The following is a 23,623-nucleotide window of genomic DNA, read 5'->3' on the forward strand; positions in this document are numbered from 1 at the left end:
GTGTCTTAAAATAAAAAAATAAAAAGGTGTGGGGATAAAGCTTTAGTGATAAAAGTGCCCCTGGGTTCAATCCTAAGTTTAAAAAAAAGGCATGGTCTGAATGAAAGTTTTTGGTGGTTGGCTTTGAGAGAAGTGGAGCTGTTGCAGATTGGTTAACCTTCATGAACACATGTACTAGTGAGAGATTGTATTGGATTAACTGCTATCAATGTCTCATCAGTTCTCTTATCAATTTTGGTGGTTAATAATTTGTGATTTGAGATTATGGCCAAGAAATAGTCTCAGGATTGAATTTGTAGAATAGAAATATCATATTCTCATCAGCTATAGTACTATTTTTAAGTGTTCTTATCAGTACAGACTTTATTCTTCATAACAGATTTGCCATAGTTATTCCAAGAAAGTACTAATTAACTTTTATTTTTTGGTGGAGAAGCTTGAGGGATTTAGAAAATGGCTTTTCTTTCACAATAGGTTGCAATAAAGAATAAATCTAAATGCATGCCCGTGCCTAAACCTCTCATAGATGGTTTGAGTAGAAAGAGATATTGATAATATTTTTACCATAGTGTACAAAAGTTATAGCAGTAAGTACAAAGTATGTCCTTCTTAAAATATAAGCAATCACTAAATATCATATTAAGTGTTCATCAGACAAATTAGAGTGATGTATGCTTAAGAAGTTCAACATCAAAAAGTCATCTATATTAGGAAGGGGAAGTAAGGTGCTGGTGGCATTTAGATTAGAGCAGCAACTGGCAGTTACAGATGCTGCTTGACTTACATTGGGGTTATATCCCAAGAAGCCCATTTTAAGTTGAAAATATCAAGTCAAAAATGAATTTAAAATACCTAACCTACTGAATACTATAGCTTACCAACACATTTTTTTTTAATCCTGTGACTGTGTGGCTGACTGATTGCTGTTGATTTGCTTCTGCTGCTTAGTGATAGGAAGGAATATTATACCTCATGTTAATAGCCTGAGAGAAGATAAAAATTTAAAACTTGAAGTATGATTTCTACTGAATGTGTATTGCATTCATACCATCATAAGGTAAAAAAAATCTAAGTTGAACTACCTTAAATTAATAATCATTTATATAGGAAATATAGATAATAATTTTATAGGTTACTAATAACACAGCTATTGGAGTTAGGTATTACAAATTTCTGTCATTAGGTCATGTCAAATATAACACAGAGATGGTAACTTGTGATGGGATAGTGAGCAAACTATAAAACAATATGGGGATAACTGCTCATTGACTTGGAAGAAAATAAAGAAATACTGTAGGAAAGGATCAATTAACAATACAATTCAATTTAGGCAAAGTTTATTTCATATATGTTTCTTACACTCCATCAGTAAATTTATTTTGATTTTATGTCAATACAGCAAGTAAAAAACACATTTTTTTGAAAAAAATACTTCTAAGCTTAGGTTTTAAACATATAAATATAATGCATAAAATAAATATACTGCACAAAAACATCCACCCACAAATTGCTGTTTACATCATTTCTGAATCACATTTCATGTATAAAAGTATACATTTACATTGGCTGCAATGTTTCCAGCTCTACATAACAGAAAACTTATTTTGTAAAGTGCCAAGTAGTAAATGTCTTAGGTTCTATGGGCCATATGGTCTGTCACAACTACTAAACTCTACTGGTGAAGGCAACCAAAGGCAAGGAAAAACATAAAGAAATGGGTTTTTATTTGTATTAGTGTTCTCCAAGTGCTCTATGGACACTGAAATTTGAATATCATATAATTTTCATGTGTCCCAAAATATTCTGTAAGTTTCTTCAGCTATTTAGTAATAATAATAAAAAAACTTTTATCAGCTTGCACAAAAATGGGCAGTGGACCAGATCTGGCAGATGGGCTGTGGTTTGCCAACCACTGGCCTAGCCTAATCAGGATCTCTTCCAGAATCACTGGGAAAACAAACAACCAAACCAAACCAAGGCACTGGAAGCAATAAGGTGGGAGATGAGTGTTGGGTTGCCAACATTATTTTTATACGATAATTCAAGAAATACACATTATAATTACTATAATATCTAATATATAGTTCTTGTGTCTCAGACACTATTCTAAGTGCTTTAAAATATTAACTCATTTCAACCTCAAAGCAATATTAAGATGTTACTATCACTACTCTTACATAAAAGAAACTGAGGCACAGGGAGGTGAGTGACATGACCTCTTTGCTGGAATCTAGGCCTAGGCTAGTAGCCTAGCGTCCTCACTCTTAACTGTTATACCATGTTGCTTCTACTAGTGATAAAAAGGTTTGGGAGAACATTTAAGACTCTCATACAAAATACAAGCACAGATAATTACATACACTCTGCTAAAACACCAACAGTAAGATAATTATATTTCTTACATAGCACTATTTATTTCTATTATATAGAATATAATACATGTTAGTGTTGTCAGCTGCTTTAAAGGCAGCTCAGACTTTTGCTAAAAATAAATGTGCCCCTACTCCAAAATTTGGCTGACCATAAGACAGCTGAACATTTTACAAGAACATTTCAGCTTCATTTTAAAGTGTTCGTTCAGTATCAATGTCTATATAATTGTTACAAGTGCCAGGAAATGGTAGGAAAAGATGCACTAAGAAAAATAAAGAGTATTACACTACAATACATATCATAACAAGAATCACTGCTCAGCTCAGATAATGTGACACGTCCTCCTACACGTAACAGTTATTGAACTAAGGTTACATGTTTTTCTATGTACAATTACGGATGGGTTCTACTTGCATGTCCAACTTCTACAAGTTATGTTTTGTAGCAAAATCACATGCACACAAAAGTCCCACATACTAAAAGACCCTTCATGTGTGTTTAATGATGTTGTCTGATTACTCAATTTATTTTTGCTTTTTAAAAAGCTTCACATCTGTGGACATTTGCAGGTTTATTAAAAAAGAAAATCAAATCCCTTGGAATATTCATTTTTGCCTGCTTCCATCAGTAGAAATTATTTGAAATTTTGTTGAAAATCTCTCAAATATTTATAGAAATATTATTCAAATTATCAATGACATGACATTCATTGAAATATCTGTTCTTTAATAAAGGCTTCTATACCTGTTACAAACTTTGCAGTTATCTACCTTGAGTTCTCCAATAAGTGCAACTTGTGTAAAAAAGATTTATGAATACTCAGGATATTCATAGGAGTTTCTTATACATGTTAGCTTTGGATGTAAGTTGCTGACTGTTAAAAAACATCTTGACATTTATTTATTATAGGATTTCTCTTGTGTAATGATGTAAAATAAAATACAACTTCTGAAAGAAATATTTTTCTTCATATTTTATAGTTTGTAGAGTTTTGCCATCTATATTGTCTGATATTTAATAGTCTACTGGGTGGTAAAAATTTCTCCCTAATAAATTTATAGAATTTCTCTCCATGCATTTGCTGATATTCTATGAGTAATGATTGTGGCTGAAATTTTTCCCTCATTAATGATACTCATGAGGTTTCTCTTGTGTAAATTATCTGATAACACTGAAGGATAAATTCAGACAGAAATTCTCAACTCATACTATTTGTCAGCTTTTCCCTTCCGTGTATGTGTCTTCTGATGTGCATTGAGTTGTGACTTCTGGATAAAAGTGTCCCCACACTCCTGACACTCATAGGGTTTCTCCCCTGTGTGCTTTCTCTGATGTATGGTAAAATGTGACTTCTGAGAAAAGGATTTCCCACATTCCTTGCATTCATAGGGTTTCTCTCCTGTATGAGTCCTTTGATGTAATCTGAGGACTGAATTCACAGAGAATGATTTACCACACTCTGTGCATTCATAGGGTTTCTCTCCTGTGTGTTTTCTTTGATGTTTAGTGAGGTCTGATTTATAGTAAAAGTTTTTACCACATTTATTACATTCAAAGGGTTTTTCCCCTGTATGAGTTCGCTGATGTACTGTGAGGGCTGACTTCTGGTAGAAGCATTTACCACATTCCTTACATTCATAAGGTTTTTCTCCTGTGTGAGTCCTCTGATGAGTTTTGAGGTGTGAATTTCTAGAAAAGAATTTCCCACATTCCTTACATTTATATGGTTTCTCCCCTGTGTGTGTTCTTTGATGTACTGTGAGGTGTGACTTCTGAGAAAAGTTTTTCCCACATTCCTTACACTCAAAAGGTTTTTCCCCTGTATGTGTTTTCTGATGTACCATGAGGTATGCCTTCACATAGAAGAACTTCCCACATTCAGTACACTCAAAGGGTTTCTCCCCTGTGTGTGTTTTCTGATGTTCTGTGAGGTGTGGTTTCTGATAGAAAGATTTTTCACACTGATTACATTCATAGGGTTTCTCCCCTGCATGGGTTCTCAGATGTCTACTAAGAGATGATAGGTGGTAGAAAATTTTCTTACATTCTTTACATTCATAGGTTTTATCTCTGGTGTGAATTTTCTGATGTTTTACGAGGTCTTCATTTATAGAGAAAGATTTCCCACATTTTTCACATTCATAGGATTTGTTCTTGTAATGTGTATGTCGATGCACTATGAGGGCAGACTTTTGGCAGAAGGATTTTCCGCATTGGTTACATTCATAAGTTTCCTCCTGGTTATGAGTTTTCTGATGTTTTGTGAGTTCTCCGTTCCTAAATAGAAAGTTCCAAATTCATTAATAATAGGACTTTTAATGCTTTTTTTTGTGCTATGTATTTTCTAAGTTGCTCTGAGGACTGACTTCTAGAGATGTTCCCATATTCTTTAGCTTCATAGGGTTTCTCTACTATAAACATTCTCTGACCTACACTGTGCTTTAACATTTCATAGACTTAACTTGCATAACATACATAAGGTTTCTTAACTGACTGCACTCTACTTTGTGTAATAAAACCTCGATTTTTGTATAATTCAGAACAAAGAAGATGACTTCAAAGTTTGAATAACTTGATCTTGAGTAAGTTCTCCTGTGAAAAAGGACATTTCCATTTGAATTACTTTCTTTAAAATTCACTCCAGTATTTTCTCACATTTAGTATTAACTAGTGCTATCTAATTTCTAGTACCCCCATCAAGACTTTCTTACAATACTTCTCTTGACTTGCCTTGAATTTCCAGCTTGACTTTTCTGGTACTTTGCCCCATGGTCATTCCATAGTTCTTCTACAAAGGAATCAAGATTTTAATACATTATTATGATTGTAGGGTTGATTCTATGTTTCAGGTCAATCTATCAAAATGAAAGAACTCTCAAATAGAAATTTATTCTCTTCCTTTGTTTTAGAAAAACACAGAACAAACATTAAAAACTTCAGTAATAGACAGTGGGAAGAACATGATTACAAACCAAAGTTCCTTTGGCACATTTAAAACAAATATGACCTTAAAAACTTGGATGTAAAAATTAAGACAAAAACCAAAGAATATGGAACAGAGAACAAAAGACTTTTAAAATCATCCTGAACAAGAAGTGGGAATCACAGAGAACGCTGTGAGTTCATTAAAGACAATCCACCACAGTAATTTGGGTAAGAAAAATTGGTGGATAATTCTGTTTACTGGAATTATCAGAAAGAAGATAAAATTTGATGGAGGAGCTAACATTTGATGGAGGAGCATAACATATTCTATCCAGGTGCAGTAGCTCATGCTTGTAATTGTAGCAACTCAGGGGGCTGAGGCAGGAGATTTACAAGTTTGAAGCCAGCCTTAGAACCTTAGCAACAATCTGTCTCAAAATAAAAAAGGGCTGGGATGTAGCTCAGTAGCAAAGTACTCCTGGGCTCAATCCTCAGTGCAAAAAAAAAAAAGAAAGAAAGAAAATCCCCAGAAGCATAAGTCTTTATCCCCTCAAATTTAAATTTATATTACTATGTTAGGATTCCTAGTTCAATAGTTCCTCCTTACCTGGAGGGGATATATTCCAAAACTCCAGTAATGCCTGAAACCACAGATAGTACTGAATGCTCTCTCTCTCTCTCTCTCTCTCTCTCTCTCTCTCTATATATATATATATATATATATATATATATATATATATACACACACACACACACACTTAGTTTTTTCTATACATACATACATACATACCTATGATAGATACAACTTTTACCTTTCTACTTAGAAGAAGCACTTTAAGGCTTTATTTTGGCATATTTTCATTGTCAGCATCATTACTCTTGAACTTTGGGGCCATTATAAAATAAAATAAGGGTTACTTAACATAAGTGCTATGATCCCTCAACAGTCTATCTGATGACTGAGATGGCTGTTGAGTGACTAATAAGGTAACATGTTACAGTACAGATATGCTAGATAGAGTTGATTCATATCTGGGCCAGAGTGGAACTACACTAGATTTCATCACAGTACTCAGAATGACATATATTTTAAAACTATGAATTGTTTATTTCTGGAATTTTCTGTTTAATATTTTCAGACTGCAGATGACTGTGGGGAACTAAAAGGAAAGTGAAAGTGCAGATCAGGAGAAATATTGTAGTTAACAGACTATAAACTTATACTTTATTTCTTCCTTGTCTATCCATAATAAAAAAAGCTGTCAATTCTAAAGTGAATTTCTCAGATCATCAATGTTCTCATTGTTAGAAGTTTAAGCTTTCATTAGCAATAAAATTAGCTTAATTTTCACTAGGACAGGAAGATGCAGGAACATAGACATCCAAAAAGAAGGACTTTTTAAAAAGCAGAGGCATGCCATTCTGCAAGAGGATGAATTTCCTTGTAGCATCATGGATTTTCAGTTCTGAACTTATCCTAGCCATCAAAATCCTGCATTTCCAAAGATAAGATTCAACTTGAGTTTTGAATTGTGCTTTCATAATCTTGGCTCCTTCATTTCTGCTTCTAATTTGCTACATGTTCCCTAAATATTAGGTTACTCAACATCATCCTAGAACCATTCTTCATATTTATTCATATTTAAAAAATAAAAGATTACGAGCAGAGGCTTGGGGTTTTAATTTCATGGCACTTGTGGGAAAAGTTATTTGATACTGAGTTGTGCAAAGTTAACTTGAATATGTATGAAATAAGAGCCTATGTATATAAAACATGTAAGAGAATGGTAAAGTGGAAATTAATATGTGATTGGGGGCTACAAGGAGAAATAAGTCGCAGTAGGCAAGAGAGGGTCAGACTTGTTCTTGACAGAAAATTAACATAAATGTATGCTGTAATAGTGAGTGAGTATTAGTTTACCATGACAGGCTAGTGGCAATAGAAGTCTGCTGCATTATACAATGGCCTTGAGAATTTAAATTAATAATTTGATTTTGACCTTAAGGAGTAGAATCAGTGGAACTATGTTGTAAGAAGGTAAAATATGAAACCAGAATAAAAATAGAACAGAGATTCTGTCAGCTTTAGGAGTTCTCAGCACAAAAATTCATGATTTATTCTTAAGAGTGGATAAGTCCTCGAAGTAGTTAGTGAAAAGAGCATACAGCAGAGAATAGAGATTGTCGGTTTCTTATAAATCATATTTCATTCTTTCAACAAATACCTTGTGAGCAATTAATATGTACCAAGCAATACATCAGTCAGAAGATAATGAAAAAGATTTAAGAAGCAGGATGGGATTCTCTTGGTGTTATAATACCCCAAATAAGGTACTGAAGATTTTAGGAATAATCAACACTTTGTGTGAAGGGCAACCCCACATGAAAGAAAATGATGAACAACATAATGGTTTATAATTTGAGTTCAGAGTTTAAAGAGAGATGAGGAAGTTAAAACTGTTGCAACTGGTGCTAAAAATATATTTTTCAGTTTTTTTGTTTTCTTTGAAAAAATACAGCTCATATTTGTGAACACTTTCTAAGATTATAATCACATATTATAATGTGCAGGGAGGAAGTTACTGTATTCTAGAGAAAAGACAAAAATCTCAGTTAAGGTTAGATATGGTTTCAATTCTGAAAATATAGAAAATAGAAGTAAATCTATTTTAAAATATTTAGCAAATGAGGAATTTAAGTGGCGAGAACAGAAATTTGAGGTATGATTTAGGTTTATTACATGTACAGATAAAGTGTTCTCAATCATTTCCAGAAGTCTACGGAATTTAGAGAAATTCCTGAAAAGTATTTCAAAAATAAAGAAGCATCAAACACCTGACTAATAATGGAATATAATTTCTAAGTTACCAGGACGACGCCGACGTGGAAATTCTACTTCCAATACCCATGGCTCTTTTCCTTGCTTCAATTTGAAGACCAGATTTGGCTTACTCACACGATAACCTATTAATGAAAAAAATAAAAAAAATGAAACAAATTGCTTGAAGTTTGTATGGATAAGAAAAATACAATTTCAGAAAAACAATGAAGTTCCACTTAGGCTTGTCAAATTTTAGATTCTTTCACTGGAGATGTAGGAACACTTATTCTGGTACCCAAAATGGATTAAGTTTGACCTCTGAAACAAAGCTAATATCATTCAATCCCATAAGGATCTTATATGTTCCAGAAACTGAGAGAAGAAATATAAATGACTGGGATTTATACATTGTTATAGTTTGGATGTGAAGTCTCCCCCAAAAGTTCACATATGAGACTATACAAGAAGGTCTGGAGAAGAAATTATTGGGTTATAGCCTTAATCTAATCAGTGAATTAATCCCTGATGGGATTTACTGAGTGGTAACTGGAGGCAGACAGAATGTGGCTAGAGGAAGTGGTTTATTGAGGGCATGGCTATGAAGTATATGTTTGTATATAGAAAGTGGAGGCCTCTCTCTCTCTGCTTTCTGATCACCACACTATTCCTTCCGCCACACTCTTCCACCATGATATTCAGCCTCACCTAGAGCCCCAAGGAATGCAGCCAGCTTCTATGGACTAAGACCTCTGAAAACATGAGCCCTAAATAAACCTTTTCTCCTCTACAGTTGTTCTGGTTAGGTCCTTTTAGTCGCAGCAATGAAAAAGCTGAATAAAACATATATGAGGAAGTTTTTCTCACCCACTGAGACCAGGTGATTGTAGTTCTCCAGCATGACATCCTTGTACAGGGTCCTCTGAGCAGGAGTCAGTAATTTCCACTCCTCCTTGGTGAATTCCACAGTAACATCCTTAAGTGTCACTGGTCCCTGGAACAATATTTCAATTAAATCTGAACTGACCAGAAAAGAGTACCATTGAAAAGATACAGTAAGGGCTGGGGACATGACTCAGTGGTAAAGCATTTGCTTTGCTTGCATGAAACTCTAGGTTTAATCCCTAGCACTGAGGAGGAAAAAAAAAAACATATTAAACTAGCTTTGTGTTGACTGTAGAATTTACTCTGGATAGTTATACTGCTAACTATATACAGTATTTTATACACAGATATATGTTCAATACACATTTACTGAGCTCCTACTTTGCCTGCAACTCTCCGGGAGGTACCAAAGATGAATAAAAGTAATTCTTTCTATTATCAAAGAACTAATATTTTGACATGAGGCAAAGATGTAAATGCTTAAAGGCAATATGTGTAGTGGGTGTATTGTCAAATATGATACAAGATATAAGATGGTTACAAATGGGGAAAGTTATTTGCATTTTGTATTGTCATGTTAGATTTTTTTAGATGGTCAACCTGATTTATGTATATTTTAAGAATAAACAATACATGATTGGAAAAAGCATGGGGCATGAGAAATGATGAAAGTTAAACTACAAAAAACACAGTATAATAGGAGAATAGGTTATAGGATGAAGATTAATTATTTTATAAATTCAAGTGCCAGAACATTATGTTCTTTTGACCCATAGATTATATTTTTCATATATTTAATAGATTGCTTATTAATATGTTACACCTATTAAAATAGGTTAACAAGTCTTAAATTTAAGGAATAAAATTTATATAAGAGAACAATATCTACATCACAGTATGTAGACTATCTTATACATCTTAGGGATGCTCACTTCTTCACTTTGTAGATGTAAATACAGACAATAGGAGCCACTAAAGATACAGATGTAAGCGCTGGAGTTATAGCAGATAAGTAGTTTAGAAGAAAACTATAAAGCAGAAGTAGCAAATGGCACATCACAAAGAGACAGATATAAGCAATAGGCATTTACATAAAGTAGCAGCAGCAGTAGCAGTAGTATGGCAAAATAGTGTAATGTAACTGTAATTAGCTGGTAATTAATAGCTACTGGGAAGAAGACAGAGGACAGCTCCCAGATTATTATGATTTGGTGGCCAGAGTTAGGATGCTAATTTCTTTCATTTGTATTAAAAGAAACAATTTAAGGCTATAAAATTTCTTCTGATAAATGCTTTATTTATATTCCGTAGGATCTGAAATGTATTTTCACTTGAACAATAACTTGGTTGGGCATAAATTCCTGATTCATACTTTTTTCTTAATTTCTTGAAAACGCTTTCTATTATTTTATGTTTATATAATTTGGTACTAAGAATTATGTCAATTTTATTTTCCTCCTTGGCAAGTGATTTGTACTTTTCCCCCTTGAGACCAGAGAACTTTTTAATTACTTTTAAATACGTATGGGGGTTACTATTCTGAATCAATGCTTTGTGCTTTGTGGCATACAGAGGGTCTTTTCAATAAGTAGATTCAGTTCTTCTCTTTCTGGAAAGTTCCTTGAATTATAGTTTTTTTTCTATTTATTTTTTAGTTGTAGTTAGACACAATATCTTTATTTTATTTTCTTATTTATTTATTTTTTAAATGTGGTGCTGAGGATAGAACCCAGGGCCTCGAACACGCTAGGCAAACGCTCTACTGCTGAGCCATAACCCCAGCCCCCCCTTGAATTATAGTTTTAAATTTTATTCTCTTTTGTTATTTGGTTTTTGTACCTTAAGGACTCTACTTTGTCTTTCTTTTACTTTTATTACTCATATCTTCCTGATCCTCATTCATTTTGTTTCTGCCCTAACTTTGATCTCTTGTCCATTCATTTATTTCATGTCATTTATTGTACCTTCATTCACTTCTTCTTCCTTGAGCATGTTGTAACTTAACAGAAACCTTGAGTATTTCTGTTCTGCTATATTTTTCCTAAGTTAATGAAACTACATTTTGTATTTATTTGCTTTTCCATTTCTATCATGAGTTTTTAATTTCTGGTTTGTAAGTTTCTTTACTGTCCCAAATTACTTAATACTGAAGATTTGTATTAACAGTTTTCTTCTATTTTGCTTTTGTTTTGGGAAATTCACAACAATTGAAAAAGTTAATTCACACTTTCTGCTTTCTTCTTATATTATTAATGCATGATTGTTGAGTAACTTCCTTTTTCATGATAAGTGACAATAAAAGTTAATTTTATGGTGGGTAGGAAAGAAGAAATTGTTCTCTACTCTTGGTTAAAATATCAGCAACTATTTGAAAATAATAAGTGAGTACTTTGTTTACTGTTATTCAAAAATAAACTCAAAGTTGTTGGGTTTTTTTGTTTTTTGTTTTGCGGGGGATGACTGGGGACTGAACTCAGGGGCACTCGACTACTGAGCCACATCCCAAGCCCTATTTTGTACTTTATTTAGAGAAAGGGTCTCACGGAGTTGCTTAGCACCTCGCTTTTGCTGAAGCTGGCTTTGAACTTGCAATCTTCCTGCCTCAGCCTCCTCCCAAGCCACCGGGATTACAGGTGTGCAACACTGCGCCTGGCCTACATAGACACTTTAAATCAACTCTTTGACGCATGCTCAAGGAAGTATAGAAAATTGTGGACAAAGAACTAAAGGAAACAAAGACTATGTATAAACAAGTAAAGAATATCAATAAAAAATGTTTAAAAAGGGAAAGAAGTTACAGAGTTCAAAGGTAGAATAACTGAAATTAAAAATTCATTTGAGAGGGTCAACATTAGATTTGAGCAGGCAAAAGAAAGAGATCTACAAAACTAAAGATTAGATGATTTATCCTGTTGTTGCAATTCTGGCTCAAAATAAAAATATCAATGTAAGTCATAAACATGAAAAAATTAAAAAAGAAAAATATCATCATCATCATCTCAATAGATACAGAAAAAGCTTTTCACAAATTTTTAAAATAATTATCATTCATGATTAAACCTCTGAACAAATTAGGTGAAAAAGATATTATAATTTGCTTTTCAGTTTCCTCCAAAGAACATGTAGTAAAGGCTTGCTCCCTAGGGTAACTCTATTGGAAACAGAGCCTTACTATTGGGTAGAACCTTAAGGAAGCAGGGTCTAGTAGGAGGTCTTTGGGGTCACTGGGACTATCCCTTTGAAGGTGACTATGGGACCCTGGTCCCTTTCTCTTTCTTTTGCTTTCTGGCCATGAGAGCAGTTTTGCTCAATCGTGTGCTCATGGCATGATGTGCTGCTTCAACACAGGTGTAAATGCAACAGGTTTCAACTGATCATGGACTGAAATCTCTAAAAGTGTGATCCCAAATAACCCTTTTCTCTTTATAAGGTATTTATTATAGTGACAGAAGCCAACTAATGCAGAAGGGAACTTCCTTAATCTAAAAAAGACATTTATATAAAATTTGTAGCTAGCACAACACTTACTGAATGACTAAATTCTTTATCCCTAATGACAGGAAAAAAATGTTTAATTTCAGTACTCTTACTTAATATCATATTAGAAATAATAGCACTGGCTAAAGAAAAGCATACAGATTACAAAGAGGAAAAATAAAACTGTTTCTGTTTTCAGATGACATTTACTTATGTGGACAGTCTCCAAGAATCTTTAAAACAAATTCTGGAACTAATCATTAAGCTTATTAAGGTCACAGACCAAACTTGTTTTTAAAAATCTATATTTCTATATGCTAATAAAAACCAAGTAGAAATAAAAAAGCGAAATCAACATTATTTACAATAGCAACAAAAATGCAATACTTGAGTGTTAATCTAAACTTTTAGCATGGTCTATATCCAAAAACTACAAAACAACAAACAAAGAAGTCAAAGACCTAAATAAATGGGGTGTTAAATTGACTCTGAACCATGCCAACTCTTCTTAATATAATCTGTATATTTAATGTAATTCCAATCAAAATCTGAGAAGGCTTTTTTTTGGTAGGTGTCAATAGCTGATTCTAAAATATATAAGGAAAAGTAATGGAATTAAAATAGCTTTTGCAAAAAAACAAATTATGCGGATTCACACTATCTGATTTTAAGACTCGCTGCTATATTAAGGAAGATATTGCGCTAATAAAAAAGGATAAACACAAAGATCAGTGCAATAAAAGAGTATTTTGATGTTTTAAAAGTCTGCTTAGTCTCTTAGTTTATGAGTCTTCCTTGATTTTTTAAAAACATTATTATTTATTTTTGAAATTCTAGGAATTGAACCCACAGCCTTGCACATGGTGAGCTATGTCCCTAGACCTTTCCTTAATTTTTATGACCTTGACAGTTTTGAAGAATACTACTCAAATGTTTTATGGAATGCCCCTCAAGTTGGATTTGCCTAAAGGTTGTCTCATGATTAGACTAAGATTTTAGGTTTAGGGGAAGAATAATAGAGAACCCTTATCAAAATATAACAGGGGGTTCATAATATTACTAGTGACGTTAACTTGGCTTACTTTGTTAGGGTTGTGTTTACCATTTTTCTCCACTGTAAAGTAGCTACTTTTATTTTTCACATTCTATTTTTTGAAAGCAAATTAAAGTTCAGCCCATATGCAAGAAGAGAATGTGGTAATAAACTCCACTTCCTAGAGGGACACTATCTATACATATCACATGGGGTTCTTCATAAAGATTTATCTCTTCTCATTATTTACCTATTTATTCATTTACTTATATCAACATGACCTGGTTTTTAAAAATGTTTTTAGTTAGAATATAATACTGCATACTTGTTTTGTTGCTCAAATTGCTTCAGCTTTGCCAATGAGGAGCTCTTATAGATTGGTTCTTGTGTCTATTTGACATGCCCTAATCATTTGTTTACTTTTATGTTACAGCATTTCCTTACTTTCTGATGGCACAAAATTCCCTTGGTTTATTTTGTATTTCCTTTGCTTCAGTCCTAGAATCAACCAATTATCCAAGAAGTTCTAGTTCTTTTATTGAAAAATGGTATAAAAATATGGATGTGGGCACTAGGAATGCTCATTGCAACTGGGTGTCATTGCTCCTAGGTCTTCTTAGCACAGTTAGGAAATACATGTATGTATACTGACATACTTATATGCATGTATGTATAATTATTTTCAGAGCTATCTATATATATGAGCCAATATATTAAGATTATGCATAGATTACAAACACACATAGATACATAATATTACTTTTCAATAAATGGTACTGGAACATACAGAAATACATGTATAAAGGAAAGTATCTAAAAATGAAACCAAGCCAATAATTCATATAAATATCACCTAAAAATCATGTAAAACTATAAAATTTTTAGAAAGAAAAAGGCTTTGTGACTTTTGGTTAAAGCAGATATTTTAGACATGATACCAAAAGAAACTAAAAAAAGAAAAAATATGGAGCTTATCAAAATTAGCTCTTCAATGACACTGTTAAATAAATGAAGAGAAAAGCTATAGATAATGATAAAATGTTTGAAAATTTACAAGTCACTTATGTCCAGAACATAAAAAAAAGCTCTCAAAACTCAACAAGAAAAAACCCAATTTAAAAATGAACTAAAGATTTGAATAGATACTTCATAAAAATAAGGTATAGAAACAACATGTAAACCCACCAAAATATATTCAATATCATTAAACATTAGAGAAATGAAAATTAAAATATAATGGGATACTACTACTCAACCATCAGCATGACTTAAAAAAAACTGACAATATTAAGTGCTAACAAGTAATGTGAAGCAAATGGATCTCTAATACATTGCAGCAGGAATACAAAATAGTATATCTATTCTGGGAAACGGAATTCTTATAAAGTTAAATTGGGCTGGGGATGTGGCTCAAGTGGTAGCGTGCTCGCCTGGCATGCACAGGGTGCTGGGTTCGATCTTCAACACCACATAAAAATAAAAAATAAAGATATTGTGTCCACCTAAAACTAGAAAATAAATATTTTTTTAAAAAAGTTAAAGATAACACCTGTAACCTAGAAAGCCCACTCCTAGTATTTACCCAAGAAAAATAAAATCAATGTTCACACAAAATTCACTACACAAGTATCTGAAAAAGCTCTGTTCACAATTGCCCCTCAAAAAAGATGGAAACAAGTTTTCAACTAGTAAATGTATAAATGATGTATATCCATACAACTGAATCCTATTTATAACAAAAAAGAACAAACTTTTGATATATTACAATATGATCAAATCTCAAATGCATTATGCTGAATGAAAGAAGTCAGTCTTTAAAAAAATCAATTCAATATAAATTGAATTTATGTGATAGTCAGGGAAAGGCAAAATTATAAGAATGCAGAATAGATCAGTGATTGCTAGGAATTTGGATAAAAAGGCTACAAAAAGGGAATAAGGGAATTTTGAGGTTGTGGAACTGTCAGTAGCTTGAGTGTGGTGATGATTACATACTTTTATGAATGTGTCAAAAGTCAATAAAATGTACAACCCCAAAGAGTATATTTTGCTGAGTTAAAAAATAACAACATAACAAAAAGTATAAATCATTTTATACCCACTAGGATAGCTATTCTTTAAAAACAACAAAATAACAATGTTGGTAAAGACTAGAGAAACTGGAACCCTGTGTGTTTTGGGTTAGAATGTAAAATGATGTAGCCACTATGGAAAACAGTATGACAGCTCCTCAAAAAATTACAAAATGATCCAGAAATTCCCTTTCTGGGTATATATCTTATAGAAATAAAAGCAGAGACTCAAATAGTATTTGTTCATCTATGTTCAAATCAGCATTATTTATAATAACCAAGAGGGAAAAAGTAAACCAAGTGCCCATGAATGTATGAATGGATAAACATAATATAGTTTATATAACCAATCTAATATTATTCCACTTTTAAAAAGAAGGAAATTTTGACACAGGCTACAACATGGATGAAACTTGAAGAATTACACTAAGTGAAATTAATCAGTCAGAGAAAGACAAATATTGTATGATTCACTTACGCAAGATACCTACAGAAGTCAAATTCATACAGACAGAAAATAACATTAGTAGTTAGTTGCCAGGGATTGGGAGAAGAGGGAACAGAATTGTTTTGTAATGGGTTGTGAGATGAAAAAAGTTATGGAGATAAATGGTGGTAACTGGTAACTGTTAAGTAACAATGTGAAGGTATGTAATGCCACTGAACTAAACACTTGAAAAAGTTAAATAGTAAATTTTATGTGTCTTTAACCACAACTAAAAATAAAGACAAAACATACTAAATAGCTGTATAAAAGCATGAAAGGATAATAGTAACCAGGATTTGAGGGATCAGGATCTTGGAAAAATGGAAAATCCATTGAGATGAGCACTATTCCTCTGCTTAGAAATTTCAAGACATTTGTAAAGTTCAAAGCCACAGAAAAGAGAGCAGAAAAGCATATTAGAGCTAGTATCTTTACACTAAGGATTTAAAACATTGGTTCTGAGTATAATGTAGAATATCAAAAGATAGACTGATCTCACCCTAACAATTAGAACAAGCCCTTTACCTAGGAAATCAAGGTTTCCAAAATTAATCAGAAAACTGAGAATCCAAAGATGAACAAAAGCAAAAATTCAGAAGATTAGAATATTTCAGAAAACAACTACTCATTTCTGGGGGTTTCTTTAAAATATTAGTAAATGTTTCAAGCAAAAATAACAAGTAAATACTTGTTAAAAATATATTACAAATGAACTAAAGAAAAAGGCCACAAAGAATGGGAAGAATAGGAACAGAATTATACTACTGAAAGTTTACTTCACTGTTTATGAATAAACAGTATGTTATTTGAAGATATTACATAGGTTAACCAGGCATAGTATAATTTCCAGGTTAATCAAAAAATACAATAACACAAAAAGTAGAGCTTAAAGTCAATAAGTTATAATACTCAAAACACAAATCCTCAAACCCAAAGAAGTACAAATAAATTTCATTAGGATAAAGAAAAATCCACACATAAACACACAATAGTAAAATACATCTCGAAAGCAGTTAGCCCCAAACAGACAAATTTGCTTTAAAGATCTGACAAAGGGACAGGTATATTTTTAACAGCATCAGTAGCACAAGACTATTTATGCTTTTCAGTGTTTTCAAAGATAAGAACTACCAATGAAAAATTCTATACACAGTGCAAATAAACAAAACAGAACTTTCCACTAGCAAACCCTCCTCCAAAGTAAAAATAGTAAATATAAAGGATTTTTCAAAAACAGAGAGTTGCACCAATAAAAGTAGAGAAATGCAAGAAGGAATACAAAAAAAGAGAAATCTACTCTGGCCAAAATGGCTATAGACAAACAGTTCAAGAACCTGCAACAAATAAAATTTTCAAGGAGTTGGTAATGACAACTGCACTTAAAAAAAAAAACCAAAAAAACGCAGAGCTGGGCATGGTACCCCTGATCTATAGTTCCAGCTACTTAAGGAGGCTGAAGCAGGAGAATCACCTGAGCTCAGGAATTTGAGACAAGGTTGGGCAACATAGTGAGACCCTATCTCAAACAAATGAAAAACCCCCACAGGAAACAGGCTCATTAACTGTTTTTATTGTCCCAGACTGACCACTGAGCAATTAATTGTAGATCATAGGAAAACACATGTACTCCCCAATTAATTTTGGATAAGGAGGATTTCAAATAAAAGATAAAAATATATTCAGGATTTGCTGTAGCAGAACTGTAGGTCCTACTCTAGTTTTTAATTGGTTCTGTTGAATAGGTTGAATCTTAGCTTCCTTTTACTTTCTCCTTTGTTTCTAGCAAGATGCCCAAAGATTGTGATTTTCAATTGGTAACAGGTAAAGTCCATACCAAAAGTTTGTGATATGGTAGTATTAACATTTCAAAAATTGACTTGAGGATTATGTGAGAAGAATATACTAATGCTTAGCATAGGGCTGGATGTTTAATTGACAATTATGTTGTTTTATTTAAAGTAAATTTTTAAAAACCAATGAACTGATAACAGAATTCAGTATTCGTTTTTCCTGGTAATGGTGAGATCAAGACCATCAGTTGTAACCAGTAATATTCATTTCTTAAGCCCAACAGGGCTGATGTTAATTAATATTCCTTAAGTTGTACATATATATTGTACATTTTAAATGAACAAATAAAAACAACATTCAAAGTTCTACAGTCCGTAAGGTCCTACATCTTCTAGCTTCTTCTACTTCTTTGATGTTACTTCTTGCCATTCTCTTCCAAAGTCACTTCTCTCTAGCTATAATATCCTGATACGGTTTCTAGAACATGCCTCAGAGTGACTGTATTTGCTGTTCCTCTATTTAACATGTTTTGCCACTAGATTTCAACATAGTTCCCTATCTCATTTAATTGAGGATTTACCACAAATACCACTTTTTAGAATGGTCTAATTAACTTTAAATCTAAAAAACTATGTGTCCTTTATTTCTTTGTATTGCTCTGTCCTCTCAAATTTTAATATTGGCAAAAAGATACCTTGAAGTGACAGGCTCACTTCATCTATCTATCTATCTATCTCTATCTATCTATCTATCTATCTATCTATCTATCTATCTATCTATTTATTTATTTATTTTAGTTGTAGTCGGAAACGATGCCTTTATTTTATTTATTTATTTTTTTATGTGGTGCTGAGGATACAACCCAGTGCCTCGCACATGCTAGGTAAGCGCTCTACCACTGAGCTACGACCCCAGCCCAACTTCATTCACTTTTGAGAATATGTTTGTTAAATACCCAAGTGTAAATAACTATAGCTTTTTTGCCATTTGTTCTTTCATGTAAAAAAGGTCTTCCATGAAAAGCATGTGCACAAATCAAATAATTGCACAAGGGCTTGTTATCCAGACCAGACAACTAACTGTTCAGGATGCAGAAGCACATTATTTTAACTTTCCATTTCATCACATGGAATATTAAAAATATATGCACTTGGGGGTCAATATTTAATAAAATTAATAATTTTTACTATTTTATTAAGGTTATCCTTAAGTAAATGGCAGGTTTTTACTTGGAGAAATACAATGATTATAAATTAGGTGTCCTTATCTTAATTCATGCCAATAGTAGATAGGCAGGAACTTATCACCATTGCTTTTCATACCAACAGTGCAATTAGTATCTTAGCACTAGAGTTTTGAATTTAAAGACCCCTTGAGAGGGTCTTAAGGTTCCCAGGGGTCTTAAGACCATACTTTGAGAGCAGTGTTTTCCTTGAAGATGATCTGTAACATAGCTCCCTTTCTAGTTAAATACCTGAGCTCTCTTAAAAACACATACACACAAGACTATACTTTCAGGGATCATTTCTGTATTGATATCAAATCAGAGACTCTGCGTCTGATAGAAGAAAAAGTTGGCTCCGATCTACATATTGTGGGGTCGGGCTCCAAATTCCTTAATAGGACACCCATAGCACAAGAGTTAATAATAAGAATCAACAAATGGGACTTACTTAAACTAAAAAGTTTTTTCTCAGCAAGAGAAACAATAAGAGAGATAAATAGGGAGGCTACATCCTGGGAACAAATTTTTACTCCTCACACTTCAGATAGAGCCCTAATATCCAGAGTATACAAAGAACTCAAAAAATTAGACAATAAGATAACAAATAACCCAATCAACAAATGGGCCAAGGACCTGAACAGACACTTCTCAGAGGAGGATATACAATCAATCAACAAGTACATGAAAAAATGCTCACTATCTCTAGCAGTCAGAGAAATGCAAATCAAAACCACCCTAAGATACCATCTCACTCCAGTAAGATTGGCAGCCACTATGAAGTCAAACAACAACAAGTGCTGGTGAGGATGTGGAGAAAAGGGTACACTTGTACATTGCTAGTGGGACTGCAAATTGGTGCAGCCAATTTGGAAAGCAGTATGGAGATTCCTGGGAAAGCTAGGAATGGAACCACCATTTGACCCTGCTATTGCCCTTCTTGGACTATTCCCTGAAGACCTTAAAAGAGCGTACTACAGGGATATATACTGCTACATCGATGCTCATAGCAACACAATTCACAATTGCTAGACTGTGGAACCAACCAAGATGCCCTTCAATAGATGAATGGATAAAAAAAATGTGGCATTTATACACCATGGAATATTACGCAGCACTAAAAAAATGACAAAATCATGGAATTTGCTGGGAAATGGATGGCACTAGAGCAGATTATGCTTAGTGAAGCTAGCCAATCCCTAAAAAACAAATACCAAATGTCTTCTTTGATATAATGAGAGCAACTATGAACAGAGCAGGGAGGAAGAGCAGGAAGAAAAGATTAACATTAAACAGAGACATGAGATGGGAGGGAAAGGGAGAGAAAAGGGAAATTGCACGGAAATGAAGGGAGATCCTCGTTGCTATACAAAATTACATATAAGAGGTTGTGAGGGGAATGGGAAAATAAATAAGGAGAGAAATGAATTACAGTAGATGGGGTAGAGAGAGAAGATGTGAGGGAAGGGGAGGGGGGATAGTAGGGGATAGGAAAGGTAGCAGAATACAACAATTACTAATAGGGCATTATGTAAAATTGTGGATGTGTAACCGATTCTGCAATCTGCATTTGGGTAAAATTGGGAGTTCATAACCCACTTCAATCTAATGTACGAAATATGATATGTCAAGAGCTTTGTAATGTTGTGAACAACCAATAAAAAAAAAGAACAAATATAGTTTCAAGTCAAGTTAAAAAAAAACACACACACATTAAACACACATACACAAAGTGAAACAAAGGCTAAATAAATGACTCACCTTGAACTTGTTCATTTTCTGCTGCTCTTGGGAAAGGGTAGAAACTATAAAGCCCGAGCAGGGAAAGTTGTAAGAGAAAAGTCATAAGAGACCATATGTTACAGCTCCAGGAATCTCCTGTGGGAAATTTCCATACAATATTTTAGTAAAATACAAACCCCTGGAAAAATGTCCCTTTGACCCATGAGAAGGAATAGGAAGTACCATGATGAAGTAGTACCCACCTGTCCATCGATGACTCTGACATAATCTTGATGAACCTGGGATATTTTTGAGTGAATCTAAACATTTCTTTCTTATTGGTTGCTTTGAAAATTATGTGTATGTTCACTGAATAACACAAAAGAATTGAAAAATAAATAATAAATAACAGATTAAATACGATGTATAATATATCCAAATATGGATACCTATGTCTAGCATTACAGATGATGAATTGATATATTTATTGATATATAAAAGGTGTTTAGTTTACATTCATAACAATTTTTCCTGTTAATATTATAAATCCCACAATTCTAAAGTTATTTCAGCGTTTTCAAAAATGAGATAGTTCTTCTCTTTAAATTAGTTTCTTTTGATATAGTGAATCTGGAGACTTCAGTTCTACCTTAGGCTTACTTTCAATGCTGCTACCTTTAATATAAGGAAAAATCAGGTAATCTTGAACAACCTCTCATGTGATTTTTAAAGTCTTTACCCAGGACCACAAATCTAGATAGTGCCCTGGATTTCACTGACCTCTCAAATTTAGGCTGGGTCTAGGGTAAAATTTAGTCCAGTCTTGATAAACTGACATGGCCCCTAATCTGCTGACACATAAATCTAGCTTCTAAAATAGCACTTTGGCTCCAAAATTCCCAGACACTTCATAGGTGTAGCAAAGACAACAGATGCCACAATCCTGTGGTCCTTTTCATAAGCAGCAGAAACAACTTCCAGCCACTCTGGGCTTAAAAGATGATAATTATAAGCCCAGATACCACCAGCCATCAGAAGCATTATCACATCACCTACATAATAAAAAGCATGGAAGAATCACAGTTGTTGTTTTTTTTTTTTTTAAAGTCTGTCTCTACCATTTCCCCTCTAGAAATTAGCCTTTAGCCTTGATAGAATTTCCAACTTCTTAGAGAAATTTAAGATTGAAAGCTCCAACTCTGGTTTCAATTTATGCGCTTGCTGAGAACAATCAGGTTGGAGGATGTAGGAAGGGTCTTAATTGACTTTTTGAGCCAAGGGTTCTAAAGGAATCCCAAGAATTTTTGGAAATAGAACACTACATGGAGAGATGATGTTCAATACACTTCACAACTATACTCTGGTGGTGCTTAAGCACAACTGCTTGCTTAAATACAAACTAAGACTGGATTTTAATGTAGGAAAGAGCATTAACTACGGAGTAAAAACAGTGAGAGTTTAAATCCTACCTAATTCCGAGTAAACCAATTTATATCTCTGAACCTGTAATACTATAATTTCTTAAAACGGAAGTGGTTACTGCCAATGATTAAAGGAGCCAATAATGAAAACAACAGCATGCCTTGTAATAAAAGCAGCTCACCTTTATTAATTCCTTATTATTTACATCTACTGCCTTATTCAGGACAGCAAACGACCCTCAAGGGTGCTTTCATCATCATTTTACAGATGACGGAATCACCCTGAGATCAGCTCGCCCATCCAGCAGCACACCCTGGATCTGGGCCAAGCCTGGCTACAGCCAGCGTCGCAGACGCGCTCGGACGCAGCGGGTCCAGCTCCACGTTACCCAGAGCCGCTCCCTCAGGGCGGCCCGGCCTGCTTTCCCCGCAGAGTGGGCCCTCCTGGGTTGCCCCTCACAGGTCGCGACAACAACTTTAGGAGAAGGTCGGCTGTGCAAAAGGCCGGCTTCCCTGCCAAGTCCCTCCCGCAGGCCCTGTAGGCTCTCGGCGCAGGCCCCGGCCTCCAGATTTTGACCCGGCTGTCACAAAGTCGAGCTTCCCCGCTCCCAACCCGCCCACAGAGGCCTCTGACACACCTGCAAGGGATCTGTCTCTGATCCCAGGCCACTCTGAGCCCCGGCCCCGCCCTCAGCTCCGCTGCGGGGACCTGGTAGCGCCGGAGTCTTCAACCCCCTGCGGCGTGAGACAAAGCCGCCCAGACAGAAAGGAAAGGGCATTGCACATGCGCAGAGCGCACTCTGCGGGAAGCCTCCGCTTTGACACGAATTTGGATGAAGTTAAGCGATTTGGCGCCCTCTAGTGATCTGATGATTCCTGCTGGGCTTTTCTGGAGACTTGAGCTTTTGGTTATTCATGGAGTTGAGTGGTTAAAATTGGCTTAAAGGCAGAAAACCACCCGAAGTGATATTGATGGACAACTTAGGTAACGTGGTTGGGACTCAGTACTATAGTGATGTACGACAGAAGAAATAAGGACAGGTATAAAGGAAGCATATGGGAAAGAAAAGCAATTGTAGCTTTAAATCTAAAAACTCCATGGTCACCCACACTTTCATTTCTTCAGGCCTGAGTTCGTAAAAGTCCAATAAATCTTAGTCCAGATAATTAATGCCTTTATATTTCTTTATTTAACAAAAATGTATTTTCAGACCGAAGCCTAGAGAAATTGCCAAGTGCTATTGACTAGATACGACAACCTGAAATTCTGAAGAGTCTCAAAATAATTGAGCTCATTAAGCTGACACAGGATAGTGGAGAGCTGAAGCTCCAAACTTCAGTTCTTATATCCCAACTTAATAAAAGCTAAAGTCAGACATGAAAATTCAAGAGAATTT

At 34.1% G+C, this 23,623-nt stretch overlaps 1 protein-coding gene across 4 annotated transcripts; it reads right to left on the minus strand.

Annotated features, from left to right (window-relative positions):
- Window positions 1-1,320: 1,320 nt before the first annotated feature.
- LOC106145160 (uncharacterized) lies at window positions 1,321-23,012 on the minus strand. Of its 4 annotated transcripts, XM_078043168.1 has the most exons (7): window positions 22,865-23,004; window positions 21,069-21,174; window positions 20,845-20,961; window positions 8,984-9,110; window positions 8,167-8,262; window positions 5,104-5,161; window positions 1,321-4,650 (listed from the first exon to the last, which is right to left on the minus strand). In XM_078043168.1, the coding sequence occupies exons 3-7, from the start codon at window positions 20,857-20,859 to the stop codon at window positions 3,582-3,584; spliced, it is 1,365 nt and encodes a 454-aa protein (XP_077899294.1). In that variant the 5' UTR covers window positions 20,860-20,961; window positions 21,069-21,174; window positions 22,865-23,004; the 3' UTR covers window positions 1,321-3,581. The 4 variants fall into 4 exon arrangements, with proteins under 4 accessions (XP_077899294.1, XP_077899302.1, XP_077899300.1 ...); XM_078043176.1 differs by lacking the exon at window positions 20,845-20,961; XM_078043174.1 differs by lacking the exon at window positions 21,069-21,174 and having other exon boundaries at window positions 22,865-22,999.
- Between the last annotated feature and the right edge of the window lie 611 nt (window positions 23,013-23,623).

Source organism: Ictidomys tridecemlineatus, chromosome 1, assembly GCF_052094955.1.
Source record: "Ictidomys tridecemlineatus isolate mIctTri1 chromosome 1, mIctTri1.hap1, whole genome shotgun sequence".
Taxonomy (NCBI): Eukaryota; Metazoa; Chordata; class Mammalia; order Rodentia; family Sciuridae; genus Ictidomys; species Ictidomys tridecemlineatus.

Coding starts and splice junctions, on each gene's coding strand:
- LOC106145160 (XM_078043164.1), bottom strand. CDS start 23,005: ATGCCCTTTCCTTTCTGTCTGGGCGGCTTTGTCTCACGCCGCAGGGGG. Junction 5,162..8,166: donor TCCACGTCGGCGTCGTCCTG/GTAACTTAGAAA, acceptor ATTCCTTTGTAG/AAGAACTATGGAATGACCAT. Junction 4,651..5,103: donor AGTCAAGCTGGAAATTCAAG/GCAAGTCAAGAG, acceptor CTTTCTATTTAG/GAACGGAGAACTCACAAAAC.